This window comes from Eurosta solidaginis, chromosome 3 (genome assembly GCF_040869045.1).
Source record: "Eurosta solidaginis isolate ZX-2024a chromosome 3, ASM4086904v1, whole genome shotgun sequence".
Lineage (NCBI taxonomy): Eukaryota > Metazoa > Arthropoda > Insecta > Diptera > Tephritidae > Eurosta > Eurosta solidaginis.
In genome coordinates this window covers 3199187-3218413 of record NC_090321.1, presented here as the reverse complement: position 1 = coordinate 3218413, position 19227 = coordinate 3199187, and the positions used below count along the sequence as shown (strand labels likewise).

At 36.1% G+C, this 19227-nt stretch overlaps 1 protein-coding gene across 1 annotated transcript; it reads left to right on the top strand.

Annotated features, from left to right (window-relative positions):
* The first annotated feature begins 15448 nt into the window (after positions 1-15448).
* Gr21a (Gustatory receptor 21a) lies at positions 15449-17123 on the top strand. Its single transcript, XM_067772746.1, has 4 exons — positions 15449-16209; positions 16271-16416; positions 16582-16940; positions 17010-17123. The coding sequence occupies exons 1-4, from the start codon at positions 15449-15451 to the stop codon at positions 17121-17123; spliced, it is 1380 nt and encodes a 459-aa protein (XP_067628847.1).
* Positions 17124-19227: the final 2104 nt, after the last annotated feature.

Sequence of the window (19227 nt, the reverse complement as noted above, 5' to 3'; positions counted from 1 at the left end):
AGAATAAAGCAGGATGCAATTCAAGCATAAAAAAGAGAAAATTAATTTTGTATGGGAATAATGAGAAAAGATAAAATAAACTTAACAAAAAAAAAATTTATATTTAGCTTCAAAAAAAATAAATTTTGGTAGTGGTACGTATAGAGAGGAGAAGAACGTTCTTAAGCTCAGCCAAACTTAAATTTATATTCAGTTCTCTTAAATTAATTTGTTTTTTAAGTTGCCAAGGGAGTGCAGATATGATTGCAAAGAAGGAGATGGGTTTAGTAGACGTTGTGCAATTGAATGTTGATATTGCAACTGCAAAAACGCTCCTCGAAGGTTTAGAACAGTCCCTTGAGGGATATGAATTGAGCTCAGTATGCTCCGGTACTAGGACCTTCTGATACTAGCCCGAATACCTCGGGAATGAATTGTCCCTCGAACCTTCGGGTAAGCGGATTTAATTAACGATTTACAATGAGCCTGCATGCCGTGGGAATAGTCGAAGCTCCTTAACCAGCCTGGGTTGGTGTATTAAGAACGTTTAGATAAGAAGGAAAATTGCCTCCCCTACACTGGGGGTTGAAGGTTGCTTTTCTTTGAATTTAATAGGGTCATCCATAGCTTTATAGATTTTAGCGCATAAAAAGTCGGCTTTGTTATTCAACGTGTTAGAATAGAAGTGAAAAATTTAAGTCAATACAATCTAGCCTTTTGCAACCAGTGCAGAATTGCCCCACAGATCAAGTTACTACGTTCTTGTTCGCCGAACTCTCTATTAAAGCTTACCTTATCACGTAGTAGGTGGTTTTTGACACCTTCAGACAGAATGTCAATACTAAGTGAACTTTCCAGTAAAGGGCGTTCAGTTGAAGTGACACCCGAGCAGGCACTTTATGAAAAGAATAAGTTTAAAAGTCCTTGAGGCATGTTTCTCAGAAATATGCCTTCGCAATACAGGACCGAAAATGATAGTGCACTACCTGGTATCCACCAGCGCCTAAACAGAACATGGACGTGGTGTTTAAAGATGGCAGCAGATCACCATAGATTAATATGCCAGTGGTGACGTGCTCATACGCGAAACTCCTAACAGTTACGTCTTCAAAGCAGAATATAGAGGCCTCGTTTTCATTGGAAAACTCCAAACCTTTCTCTTTGTATGTAATGAAGTAGTTTTCGCGTGTTTTACATAGCTCATGATTGGGTCACCTCTTAACAAACTTACAGTGAGATGCTTGCTTGTGAGCAGCGTCACTTTCAATTTTAACTACTCAAAAGTACAACGACGTCCAATTGAAATCCACGCAATTAAAAAGCATCCCTTGCAGCACCACGCCTGCATTGGCTCCCAATTTTTTAAAGCAACTTAATCAGTGACTCAGTCATTTTTTTTTGCACAACAACTGCAAGTTAATTTCCGTAATTTTTCCTATTTTCATATGCAACTTACAACTCCGAACTTGCAACATGCAACTGATATTGCTGCCACTTAACTCATCATCGTTCGTGTTGACATTTCGTACGTGCTTCCAATTTTAATTGCAATTTTACACTCATTGAGTTCCCAAATGCTGATAGTTCACAGGCATGCGAGAGTAAGAGCCAGTGAGGCCAATAAGGGCTAGTCAATAATTTTCTGGCTGGCGTGACGTTTCGTATTGTTGCTAAGTATGACATTTGTTGTGTTGTGTTGCTTTTTCGTCTTTTTTTTTTTTTATCTCACCTGTCGGTCGCCCATCCTTTAATATTGTATGAAAATGGAATTCCCTGTTGATGCTGCAACGTTGTTTACCTCCGTTGTTGCGTGTTTCTAGCGACACTTCGCCTGTCACTTCAGTCCATTTTATTTTCATTACAAAAACTTTTTGCTCACAACTTTAGTTCTGTCTGTGGTATATTTTTGCGTTATCACTAATCGGGAATTAATTAGAAATGAAGAAGAAGACATATTTTACAAGCGCTTTGACACTTTAGCTGTCAAGGTGGCGCCATATCGGGTCTCCTCTTTGTGTCTATAAGCTAAAGCAGTAAATCTTTCTCCCTTCATCGTGTTTAATGATACCTGTCTGTTACGATAAAGTTCAAACCAATTCTTCCGCCAGCATTTCAAGCAGGAAAGCGTCTCTCCCATCGAAAAAATGGTTTGGTGACATAAGCTCAATGTCCAAAAGGTCAATTCGCGTTCTGACTACTTTAAATGGCCATAAGATCGATTGGCCTTATTGCCACATCAAATGGTTATAGGTTCAACTGTCTTTTTAGAAAGAAAAGCGCCGCAGGTGAAACTTTGGATTCAAAATCGCACGATTTCTGATTTGATTGCGATTTCTTACGAATAGATAGTGTGGGAGAGGGAGAGCAAGAAAGAATGAAAATTAAAACGAGAAGGTGAGACAGAGGGATATTGAGCGGCGGCGAAGGCAATTGGAGGAAAGAGATTTAAGGATAAACGTAGAGAAAAGAAGAGTTAGTGGGAGAGCAGTGAGAGGGGAGATTTGAACTAAGCAATATAAACTTCTTGAAAACATATTATTTTTCCTAAATGCACTAGGACATGTCCAGGAAGACTCCATTTAGACCATTTTTTATAAAGTATTTTTGATGCTATTTGTCCCTTAGATTGACACTGGGATCCTCTTTATGAAAGGCCAACACACTACCTCTAGACTACGGCGGCTGAATAACCTTATTAAGGTTCAGTTGGTCTTATGACTATCAATATAAATTTGACGTATCCAACGCTTTTATTTAATTGTCTGATCAACGCCGTAGATTGACGAGGAGTATGATGACTAGTACCTAGGACCTACCTAATTATTTTCTAGCTTTTAGTATTATTATTACTTCATGTAAATATTGTTTTCAATAAAACCGTTTAACTTAAACATTTTTTTAATTATTTTATTTTCAAGTTTTTAGTCTTTATTTAATTGTCCAATATTTCTCATTCTATTTAGTTCATTTAGAGACTCGTTATTACAAGGACACTTTCCTGACAATTTGTTACAATCTAGGTCATATAATCCTACCAAAAGCTCTACTCTACTCGGCGTAACGTATGCTTGTTCCTCCTCGAACTCAAAATATTTTGATCTCACCTCTACCGGACTGTATGTAATATCTGTACCAAATTTGAGCCAAATCGGACCACAAATACGATTTTTCTGAATATCTCGATCCTTGCGCCACCTAGAGGCGATTTTTTCATATGTCGCTTTCTATTCATGTATGTTTTATGTGTTCCAAATATGAGCCAAATCAGACTACAAATACGATTTTTATGAATTTCTCAATCCTTGCGCCACCTAGCGACGATTTTTTCATAGGTCCCTTTCTATTCTTGTATGTATTATGTGTACCAAATATAAGCCAAATCGGACCACAAATACGATTTTTGTGAATATCTCAATCCTTGCGCCACCTAGCGACGATTTTTTCATAGGTCCCTTTCTATTCTTGTATGTATTATGTGTACCAAATATGAGCCAAATCGGACCACAAATACGATTTTTGTGAATATCTCAATCCTTGCGCCACCTAGCGGCGATATTTTTCATATGTCGCTTTCTATTCATTTATGTTTTATGTGTTCCAAATATAAGCCAAATCGGACCACAAATATGATTTTTGTGAATATCTCGATCCTGGCGCCACTTAGCGGCGATTTTTTTCTTATTATTGCATTTTCATCGGGTTCTGCAAAAATTTGTTTGGGAAATAATTGAAAAATATTAAAAGAACTATGAATAACAAAAAACAAAAAAGAAAACAATTTCCAAAAACGTAGGTAAAATGAAACAACCATGATGATTTTGTGTATTGTTGTTGTATTCTTTCACTTTTCTCCACTACATCATACAACTGTTTGCATGTTTGTGGTTTTGTTAAAAATGTTTTTCTGCAGATTTCCAATCAAAAATTGTTCATTTGCAAAATTTTGTGTAATGATTTGCAAACACACCCACACACACTCTCTGTCTATTTACACATGAAATTTTACAAATTTTCTATTTCGCATGTATTTGTATGTATGGTGTAGAATTTATTGTGAGAATTACATTTTCATCCTCGTTGCATGTTGTTGTTATTGTAACAGTGTAACCCCTCGTTGCATGTTGCAAGGCAGTCGTGTTTTGTTGCTATGCTAACTGTTGTTACTTTCTTCGTGCATTTTTATTGTTGTTGCATGCATGTCCCTCAGATGTCTTTTTTTCGAATATTTTTTATGTGTCTGTTTTTTTTTTTTACTTTTAACTACAAGCTGTTGCTGTTGCTGTTGCTGTTATCGAGCCATGGCTGCATTCGTAAAATATTGTGCATATCAAAGTTTTTAATTCTATTGTGGCAAATCGAATTTAACTAAAAGTTGCGACAAATTCTAGAGTGATTTTGTTTTTGGTAACAATTTTAGTTTTGTAGTTTTCGATGTCTCCCTCTAATGATTATTTATTTCTGCTTGGACTATATAATGTATTTACTTATGTTGTTATTGGCTGACGAATGTTGTACCCGATACTCTCCGTTAGTAAAAAATCGCGGTGTAAGAAATCGCCTTGCCTGACGACTTCTTTGGTTTCCAAAGACTTCGAGTGTTCCTCACCGATTATGACGGATTTGTTGGTGTTGCTCAAATTCATTTGGCATAGCCGTAAAAGCTTTGCTGAGGTTCCTGTCTAAAAACTCTGTGTTCAGTGAGTCTTTCACCGTGTAAACGAGGGCAATAAAATATTACGTGCTCTATGGGACGGTGTGCTTAGGTTTGGCTGCCGATGTTAGCCATTATTTGCATAAGGGCTGTGCTAACTTAAGAAAATTTCTTTTCCTACGCCCTCAAGTATTCCCTAAAAGTTAGTTTTGAGCCAATGTTAATACCAAATATTTCAAGTAAGGCCTTAAAATAATTTTATGATCTCCGTTGGTTAGAACTAACTTGTCTACATTCCGCTTTGACCGCATCAACACCACTTCTGCCTTATTGCTAGCCATCTCCAGTCATATATTCGCCAGCTATTCCATTATTATTCCTGCGGCGTCATTAACTAAAGGTTGGAGGAGATCTAATTTCTTGGCCGTTGCTACAACGACAATACCATATGAAAAGCCAACAATTTGCCTGCCTCCGAGAAAATCGATTTGTAGCCCATCATCATAGCTCTCATTTCGTAGCGTTAGCTGTAGTAGAGATCCCTGAAGGACGCCGCCGGAATGTTGTGCCTTCTTGGTTTCTCACCAATATTAAAGGAGAGTACTCTTTCGCTGAATTAAAAGCAAATTTTTCTGTGCTGGTAAGCGGGCGTTCCAAAGTTTCATAGCGCTGTCATTATCTGCATCCCTACCTCTAACTTTACTAGGTACCAACCCTACCTCTTTCCCTCTCTCTAAATCCAACTCTGCCACTACCTCAACCACACACTCGTAACAAGTAAAGGAATATAAAAAAAAATAAGTAAATCATTACCTAGATATTTTATTTACATCTTTGTAAAATTAATAAATTATCATTTTTTGTTAATCTACACTTCATACAATAGTTGACATGCCAATAACTCGCACAACGCCACCGCTCATTACATTTCATTGCATAACTACCTACAAAATTAAGCACATTAACCACATTTACCGCAGTCACAAACAGCCAAAACCACAGCCCCAACCACAAGCGCGACACTCTTCAACATATCTACAAACATACATACATACATACAGCACCTGTACCTACATCGATATGAATAGCGTGTTCATATTTAGCCCCAGGTCAGCCCAAAGATGCTGTCGCAGTCAGCTGTGATTGCGCAAGCGCAACAATAAACCATTCACCCATTTACTGATTTTCGACTTGGCATATTAACACAATGTGTGATGACGTCATTGGGCAGGTACAGCAGGCAGGCGTAAAACGTTATTGCAACGGCAAGTGGCATTTTGATGCTCTTTGGTTATTAAATTTAAAAGCTTCAATATGTGCAACATTAGTTGCATATGTGTAGGTACACAAGTATCTTTATTGTTTTTGTTGTTGCTTACGACATAACCAAACAATACTTTTAGTATTTATTTTAATTTTTTTTTTAGCAAAAATATTTGTTAACACTTTTCATGCCATTTTATTTACTGGCGCTGCAGCTGAGCAATCTTCCAATGGGCAGAGCAATAGCGTGTTGTTGTTGTTGGTGTTGTGATCATTGCATTGACGCCTTCGGCAATTGACTTGCGCTGTCATTGTTGTACTCAGTGCGCACACAAAAAAGGCACAAAACTGTATTGTATATCTTGTACAACCACAATTTTTGACTTTTTCGCTTAAGCAACTGAAGTTTCTTTCATTCGCCTGGTTACCACACTCCCTGTCTCCTCTCTTCCACCATGGCACTCGAATTGCGACATCAATGACTACAAAGTTTTCGTCTTCTTTAAATTTTGGGAATTCATCTTCACTGCTCGCGTCTCTGTGCATGCCACAACAGATTACGAGTTTGGCACTGCATTTTCGTCTTTTCTTTGTCGTTTGTATTAATTTTTCCTTTTTTTAAGCCGGTTTGATGTATTGCATAAACCATAGCTGAGGGCATCAGTAGCGAAAAAGTGGGGACCGTGGTGCTATGTATGGGTGCAGCTCTAGACTCATCTTCAATGCTTAAAATCGCTGCTTTTGCTTTGTATAACTATAATAAAAATTTATTAAGCATAGTTAGGGAAGGCGTATACAAGTTTTAGTGTATTGAAGATGTAACTTACAATTTAGTGGGAGTAAATAACAAAATTTGAAAAAAAAGTGCAGACTCAGAAATGCATGATACTTTTTAATATATTGTAACGAATTTACTTGCAAATCCTCTTATTTGCAACCTTCTGCTAAGTTCGAATCACTAAACTGTTGAATAAATAACTCCAATATTTAATAATGCAAAATGGCCTTTATTAAAGTACTTCACAATAAATAACTCTACTATTGCACGACAGATTGCGTGATTAATCAAAACTGACTGATAGCTTCAATGAACCTAAACTCTCGCGCCTCTACTCTCGCCTTTTTCTACTGTCTGATTTCCTCGTTGCATACTTCTAGGCTTTTCCATTCCAGAACTTACTTATCAGCTACAAAATCACCAGCCACAACTATGCTTATTGCTTCTCATATGCGCATGAGTAATAATTGCACAAATTATTGCCCTCTCTTGTGAGCCCTTCAGATAAGATAAATGCATGTGTTTGTGCGTTGCTTCTCCCTGCGTGTATGATGTATGATTGATTTATGGATATGCATGCAAGGGGCTGCTTAGCATCGGCAGTACCTCTTAGTGTTGCTAATATTTGTAACAATATGTAGCATACTTTCAGGCAGGTTGAACCTGTCAATAAAAACCTTAAATAGACTGAATGTGTCCATACTGCTCCTCTGTACCTTCAGAAAGACTTCTATATATTTTGTTTGAAGTTGTGTAGCAGATAGATTAGTCGATAAAGTTCATTTTAATTCGACTAATTTGTTTGTGAAAATACTTTGCATGGAGAAAATGTCGCAAACCTAATGCAGTTCACAGGCTAATATCTTAAATCGCAAACAATTTCAAGGAAAATAGTTGCACTTTCATGTTTTGTATGTTCTTTGAAGCTTTTGTGACAAAAATGTGAAGTGAAATTGGCAGAAGAACGTGGTTTCAGCCCGTTCATGGACAAATATCACGAAAAACAGAACCAGTTTAAAAATTTTGCGACCTATGTAATCGCTCATGGTTTTAGAGCTCGTAATAATAAATACGCGATTTGGACAATGCCAAGCTATTGTCTTAGGCTAAAAAAATAGTTCTTGAAATTAGTTATGTTAAGCGTTATGTTAGAATAAAACATATCAATTTTTTACTTAAATTCCATACGTTCGAATTTCCACTTGAATTTATAGCACTGTGCCTAACTATGACTATAAATGAAGAAAGTATTGGTTTTAATGCATGAAAATTGTAGAAATTATATACCTACCTTAATGGTTTTGGCTTTTAATTTCATATTCTTACTAGGGTACCCGGCAGACTTCGTTCTGTCCAAAAAGTTGTTCGCCTACTTTTAAAAATTGAGTCTCGCTTCCTCTCTCTTCACTATCGCTCCCATTCTCTTCTACTTTATATTTCTTATTATTCTCTACTCCCTAACCCCTTCCCACTGCAATTCTCATGTCACTCCTACTCTCACTCCCACTCCCATTCTTACTCTCTTTTCCACTCCCAACCCCACTTCCAATCTCATTCCTACTCACACACGTACTCCTACCCTCACTAACCTTCCCATTCCCACTCGTAGTCACACTCTCACTACAGCTCCCACTCCCACTCTTATGCCCTATTTCACCTCAATTTTCCCGCATACGCAATCTCTATAACAAACACCTGTACCAAGTTTCAACCAATTTGCCTTCTAAATTACATTTTTTGGAATAGATCGATTCCTGTTCCATTTCCCGGAAAGAAAAGTTTCTCCAATATTTGGCTATTCAGGGAAGTACCTCTGCAATAAGTTTCAAGAAAATCCCAAAATATATATTGTAACGAATGTTAGCAGCACTGAGCGATGCTATCGTCTCTAAGCCGATGCTAACCAGCGACGTGTATGCACATCAATAATTCAATCATTATGTATGTATGTACATAAACGAATAAATAATTGCGTCTACACATATGTACGTATACGAACATCTGAGCGGCAATGCACAAATACATGCATATATCTTATCTGAGTTGTCACAAGAGAGAGCAATAATTTGTGCACGTAGTTGTGGCTGGCGATTTGGTAGCCGAACTAACTAGTAACTTCTGGAAATCGAAAAGCCTAGAAGTATGCAGCGTAAACTATAAAAGCGGGACAGGCGAGTAAGAAGAATTCAGTTTGATTTGAGTTGATCAGCAGTTACGACTAAGAAGATATCTAGCGAGCACTACCAGTATTATTTTGATTAGTGGAGTTTCATTTGAGCTATCAGTTTGGTTATTAAGCTATTCGTTGCACAGTTTGAGTGTTTTGTGAAGCATTTTAATAAAGGCCATTTTTCCATTATTCAATATTGGAGTTATTTATTCAACAGTTTAGCGATACGAACCTAGCAAAAGGGGCAAATAAGAGGATTTGCAGCAAATTCGTTACAATATTTTTTATCTGGAACAAGTCGGCCCCTGGCTCACTTCCAGAAAGAAAAGGAATAAGACGGACCTAATTGTGAATTTAAAGCATCCTCATGTCCCCTAAATATACACACAAAATTACATCCAAATGTTTAGGAGGAGTTCAGTCACAAACACACGCACAGAATAAATATATATACACATTAAGATAGACAGGCACCTGGTCCACTTCCCGGAATGAAACGTTTTCCAAATATTATATTTTTCAAAGAAGTACCCTAATACTGAATTTGAAGCGAATCGCACCATAAATCAGATTTTTTGGAACAAGTCGATCCCCTTAAAAAATCACACAAAATTGTTTCAAAGTCAGTCCAGTCGTTTAGGAGTAATTCAGTCACAAACATATGTTTATAAGAAATATATTTATGTATTAAATTTTCATATTGTTACGAATATTAGCAAAACTAAGGAGTGCTGCCATCTCCAGGCCGATGCTAAGCAGTGACGTGAATTCACATCAATAATTCAATCATTATGTATCTACATAAACGAATCAATAATTGCGTCTACACATATGTACACATTCCGACGAGCACCATTTACATACAAGGCAGCGAGAGATGAGATGTCACACACAGATGAATTTACTTATACGCTTATGTGCGTGCGGGAGACTGTAAACTACAAACTCACATATGTACATCTGAGAAGCGCTAAAAAGTAGACAATTGTAAACAAGTAGAAACTATATGAGAACTATACACACACGAATATAGTTGGTAAGTTCTGGAAATGGAAGAGCCTAGAAGTATGCAGCGTAAACTATAAAAGCGGGGCAGGCGAGTAAGAAGAATTCAGTTTGATTTGAGTTGTCAAGCAGTTTGATTAAGACGATATCTAGCGAGCAATAGCAGTGTTATTTTGAATAGTAGAGTTTCATTGGGCTATCAATCAGTGTCGTTATTAAGCAAGCTATTCGTTGCACAGTTTGTTATTGTGAAGTACTTTAATAAAGGCCATTTTGCATTATTACAAATTGGAGTTATTTATTCAACAGTTTAGTGATTCGAACTTAGCAGAGGATTGCAAATAAGAGTATTTGCAAGCAAATTCGTTACAATATTGTTATTTTATTTTATTTTTTCGTTTTTGCGTGCTGGGTGGCCTAGAAGGTTCAATAAGGTCATATATAAGTAGGTGTTGGGTTCTTGCGCCAGTTCGAAGGACCATCAACATCGATAACACTCTCCAAAACCTTCAGGAAGTGTTTAAATCGCTACAGCAACGTCGGATAGCGAACGTATAAGATGGGAAGTGGCTGAAGATAGTGAAGGCGAAGAACGGAGAAGTATAAATGGTAAGCTTGGTATGATTTAGGCTAGCATTCGGCTAGGGGTCACGACTGCAGTTCATGCTATGTTACTTTTATGTATGTGATTAGTAAAGATCTATCCAAATTAAGCTGATTTGCATGAAAGTGTACATTAAATTATGTTAGAAACCTCAGCTGTTTTATTCATACGATTACTTTCTTTCCTTTCGTCATCATTTCGTGTTAAATGACTTTCTCCGTTTGATTGAATTGCATTAATTCAAATTATTTAGCTTGTGTTAATATTATTGTACATTAAAACAATTTTACAATTTTGCAATAAATTATTAATAAGCATATACAAACATACCTACATATGCAGCTACAATGTGCTTGCTACAAAAATTTTCGTATGCCACACAAAGATTATTACATAATGCCACAACGCTCTCTTTACCCTTAAACACATACAGCACTACTCTTGTATGCATGGATACCAACCACCTGCCATTTGGCTAGAGTACAGCTTTTAAAGTATAAATTTTGATATAAGCACTTATGTACATACCTTCCGAAATTGACTTATGTATTCACCAGGTAAATTTTAAACATTGAAACACGTAAATAAGAGTTTCTTTGATAACAGTTTTTAACAAAAGTACACATTCAGTCTATGTGAGGTCTTTATTGACCAAACAGTTTAACCCAACATTTGAAGTGTCACCCATTCCTACAGTGAATTATATGAAGGGGTTTCACTTATAAATTTTTGAGATAAAATACTTTATGTATATAGGCTCTCCTTACTTACTTACTTAATTGGCGCTTAACCGTCTAAACGGTTATGGCCGTCCAACAAGGCGCGCCAGTCGTTCCTTCGCTCCGCCAACCGCTCCGGCTCTCCTCCTTAGTGAAATGTTTCAAATCGTTAGCTTGGGTGAGAAGCACACGATATAAACTGCAATTATTCATTCATAACTATCGGAGTGAGGCAACAACTCCATGAGAATGCATTCTGACAAAATTAAATTCTGCAATGCCTGAAACGCCCGCGAGACTGATTATAGAGTTCTGCATTGATGCGTTGAGAAATATGTATTTTAGCGAGTATTTCTCATTTCTAAATTCTAAAGAAAATTGCTCTCTTGCATTAAATTTTTTCCGACTGGGTCAGCTACAAGATTCATAAAATATTCATCGAGATATCTATAGATAATTATAATTAATATCATCACCTGCAAGAATTTTAGGCAATAGAACGATTGAATGAAGGCAATGAAACTCTACACATACATATGTATGTAAGTATGTACGCACGTTTAGGTATATATATAAAAGAACCCTGCAGTCAAACCGACCAATTGTAAAGTACCTCACAACTAGCATGAATTACAAGCCAACTTATCACCCAATTGTAAACTTTTCGTTTAAGTATCTGAGATGTAGCCTTCGACCAGATATATGCCAGTTTAAAACTCGTTCAAATAGGGCATATAAAAATTTGGTTAAATTACATTAAACGACGATAATTTAAATAATGGTGTATAAAAATTTGCACAAGTGGGAGAGGTTACGGGCTTTATTCCTGCTACCTAAGCAACAAATTCGAAAAAATATACATCGCGAGCTTTCAACTCTGGTAATAGCCAAAACTCCGAAATCTACCTGGTAGAAGTTTTGTCATTTTCGGATTAGTTTGATTTCAGTCAGAAATTTTTATTTTCAAACTAGCATTTTTCTGTCATTTAATGTTTTACTGCAGGGAAGCCAGAAGACCATTCCATTGAAAATTGTAAATTCCGGCCGATTTACTGATTGTTTTTCTACCTAATTTTCACTGGCAAATTATTTGAAAGAAATACATATGTACATATATCACGCACCAATAAACAGAGAAAGACGAATTTACGATTAAAATAATAAGAGAAAAATTATTTAAAAAAATGTTTGTATAAAAAGGACATAAGAAGCCTCCTTCCTTTTTTTTTTCAAAAATTTTTGAATCTCAGTTGGACGAAACATTTTGGGATGTTTGTTCAGAAAATGGGCTAACACTACGGACTCGTTCAGTATATGTGAGGACCTCATGGTCCGGCAATTTCAACCCATCGCTTCTGTAAATCGGCCAAGCCTGAAGTAGAAAATTCATTTAAAATGGAATATGGTGGTGAAGTAAAAAATAAGTAAATAAAAGAGTTGGGCCGGGCATCCCTTTCAGTCATTGTACGACTATAAATTTTTATAAAATAAACACAATGACATTTTTGTTGTTTTAGTGAACTTTGACAAACATACTTTTAAAGATAATGATATAATAACTTATAACTAGGAATCGTGGGGACCTCGAGCTGTCCCGCACAAACACCTAGAAGAGAAATTCGTATATGGACGTGTGTCCTACTCAGCTTGGAAAGACGTCCATATACGAATATTTCAAAAGCAAATTTCTATTCTTGTTTAGACATTTACAGTACAATATTAGTACAAAAAGTACTTCATTCAACAAAGTTAAAATTTGTCTTCAGTTGAGAAGAAAAATTGTACAAATTTTCATGATTTGTCGCTACCAACCATGGAATGCTCCCACAATAAAACTTTAGAATAACTTCGTAGAAAATATTTATCATTATCACTAGAATAGTTATATATATATGTTTGTAAATATGACTTGCATAATAAAATCCTAATAATAACTTTCATATACATATGTACGCTTGTGTATGTGAGTGCCATTATATTTGGAAGCTTGTGATATTTGTGTGTAGGTAAGTACATACATACATCATACGATATTAGTATGCATTTGCATGATCCATCTTTACATTTACATGCCTGAAGTTATACGCATCAACAAGCCACATGAGATTTGAGTTTCAGATGCAAATGCAGACAGATTCTGACTAAATGAAATATTTCTAAGAAATTCACTTACTTGAATTTATATAAAGCTTAAGGTGGCATTTTATTTGATTTCAGTAAGCTAATGAATATGACTAGCTTTGGTTTAAGGCTCCCCTTAAGGATACAAAACACTAAGGATGATATTAAGTAGGTAAATTAAGTTTTTCTGGAGAATTTAGAAAATATTATTATTTTTTTTTTTTTTTTTTTTTTTTTGAAAAGTTGTGTGGCTTTAGGTATGCTTTAACTTTTAACTGAAAGCGAAATGTTTGTTTGTTTAATGGTGTGTTCAATTTATGTTTATTATTTAAGGATTCATGAGTTTAACACCGGCTTATAATAATTGAATATTCAATTATTATATTTTTCTAAGAGAAACTGAAAAGAAAGAAAGAAACATTTACTGGCATATTGCGATGGTACCAATTCGAAAACCGCCCCATAATCATCATCATCAAGCGAAATATTTAAAATATCATTTTTACCATGAGCAAGTTTGATTCAAAAAACGGTTGTAGATTTCCGAAAATTTAAGAAACAAGTAATTGATTCATTTGCTAAGTGTCGAAGTATATACAGGCATTAATTTAGATAAATTATGCACGATTTGGCTAAAACGCTGTTTGCCTGTTAGGACAATTTGATTCGACTGTCGTATAAACACATCTATACTAGACATTAGTACCCCGTCACATGCATGTAGAGAAGCATTGTGCAGCATTCTCACATACATATATTCTAACACAGGCTTAAAAAAGCTCGTTTACACTCAAACAAATTTCTATGGCTAGAAAATTTGTTTAGTCGACGTTCGATTCTGAGCCATAAGGTTGGTTGCTGCTGGTTTAATCGCTGAAATGTTGTATGTGTATGTGTCTCCATTTTTTATCCCATTCTCATTTTCTTAATGGATTAGTGCGTTCATCACTGATCTTTAACGTTAGTCCCTTGAGTTATTTCGGTAAGAAGTAAAATATTTAGAGTTTATATTGATTGTATGCGAGTATTTTAAAGTGAGGAATCCGCTTTAATAATATAACGTGACTTTAAAACATTACCACTGTAACTTTACCTGCGCCTAAGGCCACACTACAATACAGCAGCATGGCAAACATAGACCAGCTGGCCAGGAGGTAACGAACAACGGCTGACTGAGCATCAGCTTCCAATCCGCAGTCAATGGGCGCTTTCAGCAAACACAACTGTTGATCAGCCGTTGTGTGATAACTTTCTAAACGCACCGTTGAGTATTTTTGATCCACTCAACACCAAGTTACTCCTCGGAAATTTTTCCCTAGATTCACTCAAAGTGTTTATTTGGATGTTTGGCATTTTAAAGTGTTGGTTATGAATACAATTCTTCCTCTTAATATTAGAGTGAAGTGTGAAAAAAAAAATTTAAGAAGTCCCTTTCCTTAAAATTTAATAATATTTATTTCGTTGGGCAGTTTGTTCAACTCGCCGTTAATAAAAAAAAATTTCTATCACTCAACTGACGTAAACACGTTTGCAACGTAGCAATCAAAATTGTGTTAGCTGAAAGCGACCGTTGTATTTCGCTATTACGTCGTAATGTTCCCTACTATGAGATAGACTTCTTCAATTATATTGAGGTTAAAATATACTTATAATGGCACCCGTCAACTGGCAAGGTAATATAGAAGCTCACAGATAGACAGTTAATGGGTCACCTTTTATATCAAATGTCACGCAACATAGTACTCATGCTTACTCATGTGCTATGTCTTCTGACTTCAAAACCAAACTAAATTAAAACTGGAGAACTTTTCCTGCCAAAGAAAAACAAACATAAACTGAACTTTTGTATTTGCAGGCGTAAATAATTAAGACACTGAATTAAGTTAGTGTAATGGATTTTTCGATTAACTTTTTGAAAGGAATAGGCAACAAATAAATTCATTACAGGAGAAAGCGTAGTAGAGAAAAGAACTTCCCATATTTTTGAGTAGGTTCAGACAAAACATTTGACTAGAGAATTCGGAACTCTAAACGATCGAAGAATTTTGCAACACTGCTCGCACAATTTCAAAACACTCGAAATCAGACTTTGAGTTCACAGCTTAAATCTAACCTGTGTTTTTGTGGAGACTCATATTCTACTCACCCCTTCATCAGCATGGCATATTGGGCTATAGCGACGCGCAAAATCAAGTCACCACCGATGAAAATCACCCCCGTTCTCAATCCGAATCAACGAGAACTTCTAGAAGATGAACTATTGTACCGTGAGAAATGGGAACTACTCGCCGATCACAATCAAATTAGCACCGATTTATTTGTACGTAAAGTAGAAGATATTGACGATCCGATTACATTGGATAAACATGACTCATTCTATCATACAACGAAAAGTCTGCTGGTGCTTTTTCAAATTATGGGCGTTATGCCAATACATCGTAATCCACAAAAAACGGGATTACCACGTACAGGATATTCATGGACATCGAAGCAGGTCTTTTGGGCCGTCTTTGTATTCACCATGCAGACCACAGTGGTTGTGCTGGTGTTGCGTGAGCGTGTGAAAACGTTTTTGAATGATACGGATCGGCGTTTCGATGAGGCCATTTACAATGTGATTTTTATTAGTTTGCTGTTCACGAATTTCTTGCTACCCGTGGCTAGTTGGCGTCATGGTCCACAGGTAGCGATTTTCAAAAATATGTGGACAAACTATCAGTTTAAGTTTTTGAAAGTTACCGGTGCGCCAATTGTGTTTCCCAATCTCTATCCGCTTACTTGGAGTCTGTGTTTCTTTTCGTGGGGTGTGAGCATAACAATTAATTTGTCGCAGTATTATTTACAGCCGAACTTTAAGTTGTGGTACACGTTTGCCTATTATCCGATTATAGCAATGTTGAATGGATTTTGTAGTTTGTGGTGAGTTTTCTGACATGTTTGGTCGGTTTTTTTTTTCGTTTTCTGTAGCTTCAACTTTTAGGTACATAAACTGCACGGCATTCGGCACTGCAAGTCGTGCTTTGTCCGCCTCGCTAGAGATTACCCTAATGAGTGAAAAACCGGCTAAAAAACTATCGGAATATCGTCATCTCTGGGTAGATTTGAGTCAAATGATGCAACAGTTAGGTAAGTCTTAAATGCTTTGGATTTGGCTTTAGAGGCAGAAGACCTTAAATTCCGCTGTCTACCCCCTTAATAAGGTAGTCCTCTGATTTCGTTAAGCATAAGTCCTACTTCATGCCAAGTTACAGCTCTTTGCAGTTCAACTCTTCTCACATATTTCTGTTCCAGGTCGCGCCTATTCCAATATGTATGGCATGTATTGTCTAGTCGTCTTTTTCACTACAATAATTGCTACTTATGGCTCTTTGAGCGAAATTATGGATCATGGCGCCACCTACAAGGAAGTTGGTCTTTTTGTTATTGTTTTTTATTGTATGAGCTTGTTGTATATCATTTGCAATGAGGCACATTACGCCACACAAAGCGTCGGTTTGGACTTTCAGACGAAGCTCTTGAATGTCGATTTGACAGCAGTGGATACCGCCACACAAAAGGAAATCGAAATGTTTCTCATGGCTATATCGAAAAATCCGCCTATTATGAATTTAGATGGTTTTGCAAATATCAATAGAGAATTGATAACTTCGGTGAGATGAAAAGTTAGACTTCCGATTTTGCGTCGTTTTTATTGACTTTTTTTTTTTTTGTTCTTTCAGAATGTTTCATTTATGGCTACTTATTTGGTTGTTTTGCTTCAATTTAAAATCACTGAACAACGAAATTATACTTTGAAGGAGCGCAGAGCTCAGTTACAACAGATTAGTTTATAATCCTTTCAATGAATTTTGTTTCCCTTTACGTTACAAGACCACCCTAATATACATATACATATATACATAACATGTTTGTAAGCTTTTGCTGTCAATGCAAATTGTGATAAGAATATCTGAAACTGATGAAGTGGAATTAGCAATAATGGGAGGCATAGAAATTACCAGGTTTTGTAAAGCAATCTAAAAGAGCAGTGAAATTTGATAAATGAGAGGATAATTGAGTAAATGATCAACATGCCGGAATGCGATGACACAAAAAAAAACTTGTTCTACGAAAGAATATTCACTGCATGTAAATACAACAACAACAAGAACGCCTAAAATTCTGGGCCCGTATAACGTCTTACGATCAGTGACTGAAAACCATTTTCACTCAAGCCGTAACCATGCAACTGTCAAACTATTTCTGAAAAATTATAATAAGATATGGATCTAACGAGTACTCGTTAGTTTACATATGTGATTAAGCCGATATACATTTTCAGAGCTATTGTGATTTAAGAAATGAGTTTGGATCACGGATCATAATACGTAATAAAGGCCCTGGTTCAATTTGTGAACCAGAGAATTTGTTCGTTTCTTGTCTTTGGTTTGGCAGCACTGCCTTTAATAAACCCTACTTTTTCAAAAATAAACGTCGCTACTAAGGGCCAAGCCGTATGTTTTATATGAAACAAAACAGCGACATTTGCCTATCACAACTCTTGTGTACAAAAATATCAAAATATCACTAAATCTGCTTCTCAAGTTTTTCAATGATCCAGAGCATTCCAGAGAGTATTGAGTATCTTACGGAGCTAGAAAACTCACTGGATGATGGTTATAATGGCCTTTGTTTTGAGCATTTTTTGATCTTTGAACTTCACTGGCTACCAATCCTCGAATTTCACATTCGTATTATGACAGCTTATTGCCGTCGAAATTTTCGGTGTGTATCTAATTTTGAATCGAATAGAAGTTTGTTGTTGACGCTGTATCGATTTAAAAACAATTTTTTTAAATATCAGTTTTTTTGTTTATCTACTTATTTGCTACCTTACAGTAGGTCCAAGGTCGTGAATACAAAGCAAAAGCTTGAAAGACTGGTTTCAATAATGGAACAGGCGGTAGTTCCGTTTCCATTGCTCAGTTGATCGAATACCTAAGCCATTCCTGCCAATTTTAAACTGATTTACCTCTACACAGGCAAAAAGTGTGTACAAAGGAAACCTGCACGGATTTAAAATTTTTATCCCACTCCATTGGTGGACCGGTCAGGGTAATTTGCTATGAGCATGGAGTGGGGAAAGGTGTTCTGCGCAAAAATACTATGGATCCTACCACCGGTTTCGGAGGAGTAATTTTTCGGCATTACATAAGATATGTATGTCAATATGGGTATCAAACGAAAGGTATTTTACTCCACGTTTCTATTGACACTTTTGAGAAGGATTGCCATTTAGGGTTGCCACCTCACCTTCTGTTTTATATTTCTTTGTATATCCACTACCATCTCGGAAACGGCTTGATCGATTTGAATAAAATTTGGTACGTCGATATAGTATTCTATTTTAAGACTTTTCCCTAGGTGTTGCCACAGAGGATATTTTCACAAATTTGCCAACTTTTGCCACTAGGGTTATCAGTCTCTTACAAAATTGATCACCACGCAAAAAATCGCGGGTATGCGCAGCCGTTTTTGTTATTAAGCTTTGAAACAAACATAAGCTAATGTATTGCCAAAAAAAATCTGGACTGATATGCCATGAAAAAAAGATATATCTATTTGTTTGCAAGGGTTTTAAAAAATTTAATATTGAAAAATATTAGCATTACAAGTAGAATAACTCAGTTAAAACATGCGGTACAAAAAATCTAACATATTAATTAAAAACACATTTACCTGTCCTAAAAGAAAATGTAATTAGATTTTATTAAGGCTAAACAAGTGAACAAGTATTTAGGTTAGAAGAGTATATTGCTTTTTAATCCAAAAATACATCGAACTGCATACAATTTTTATACAACTTTAGATATGAGCGGTTAGCTCCGTTGACGTTGCAGATGGGTTTTGGGGTATGTATACTATTCAGTGGACATCTAGGAACGCCAGGCAGAATAT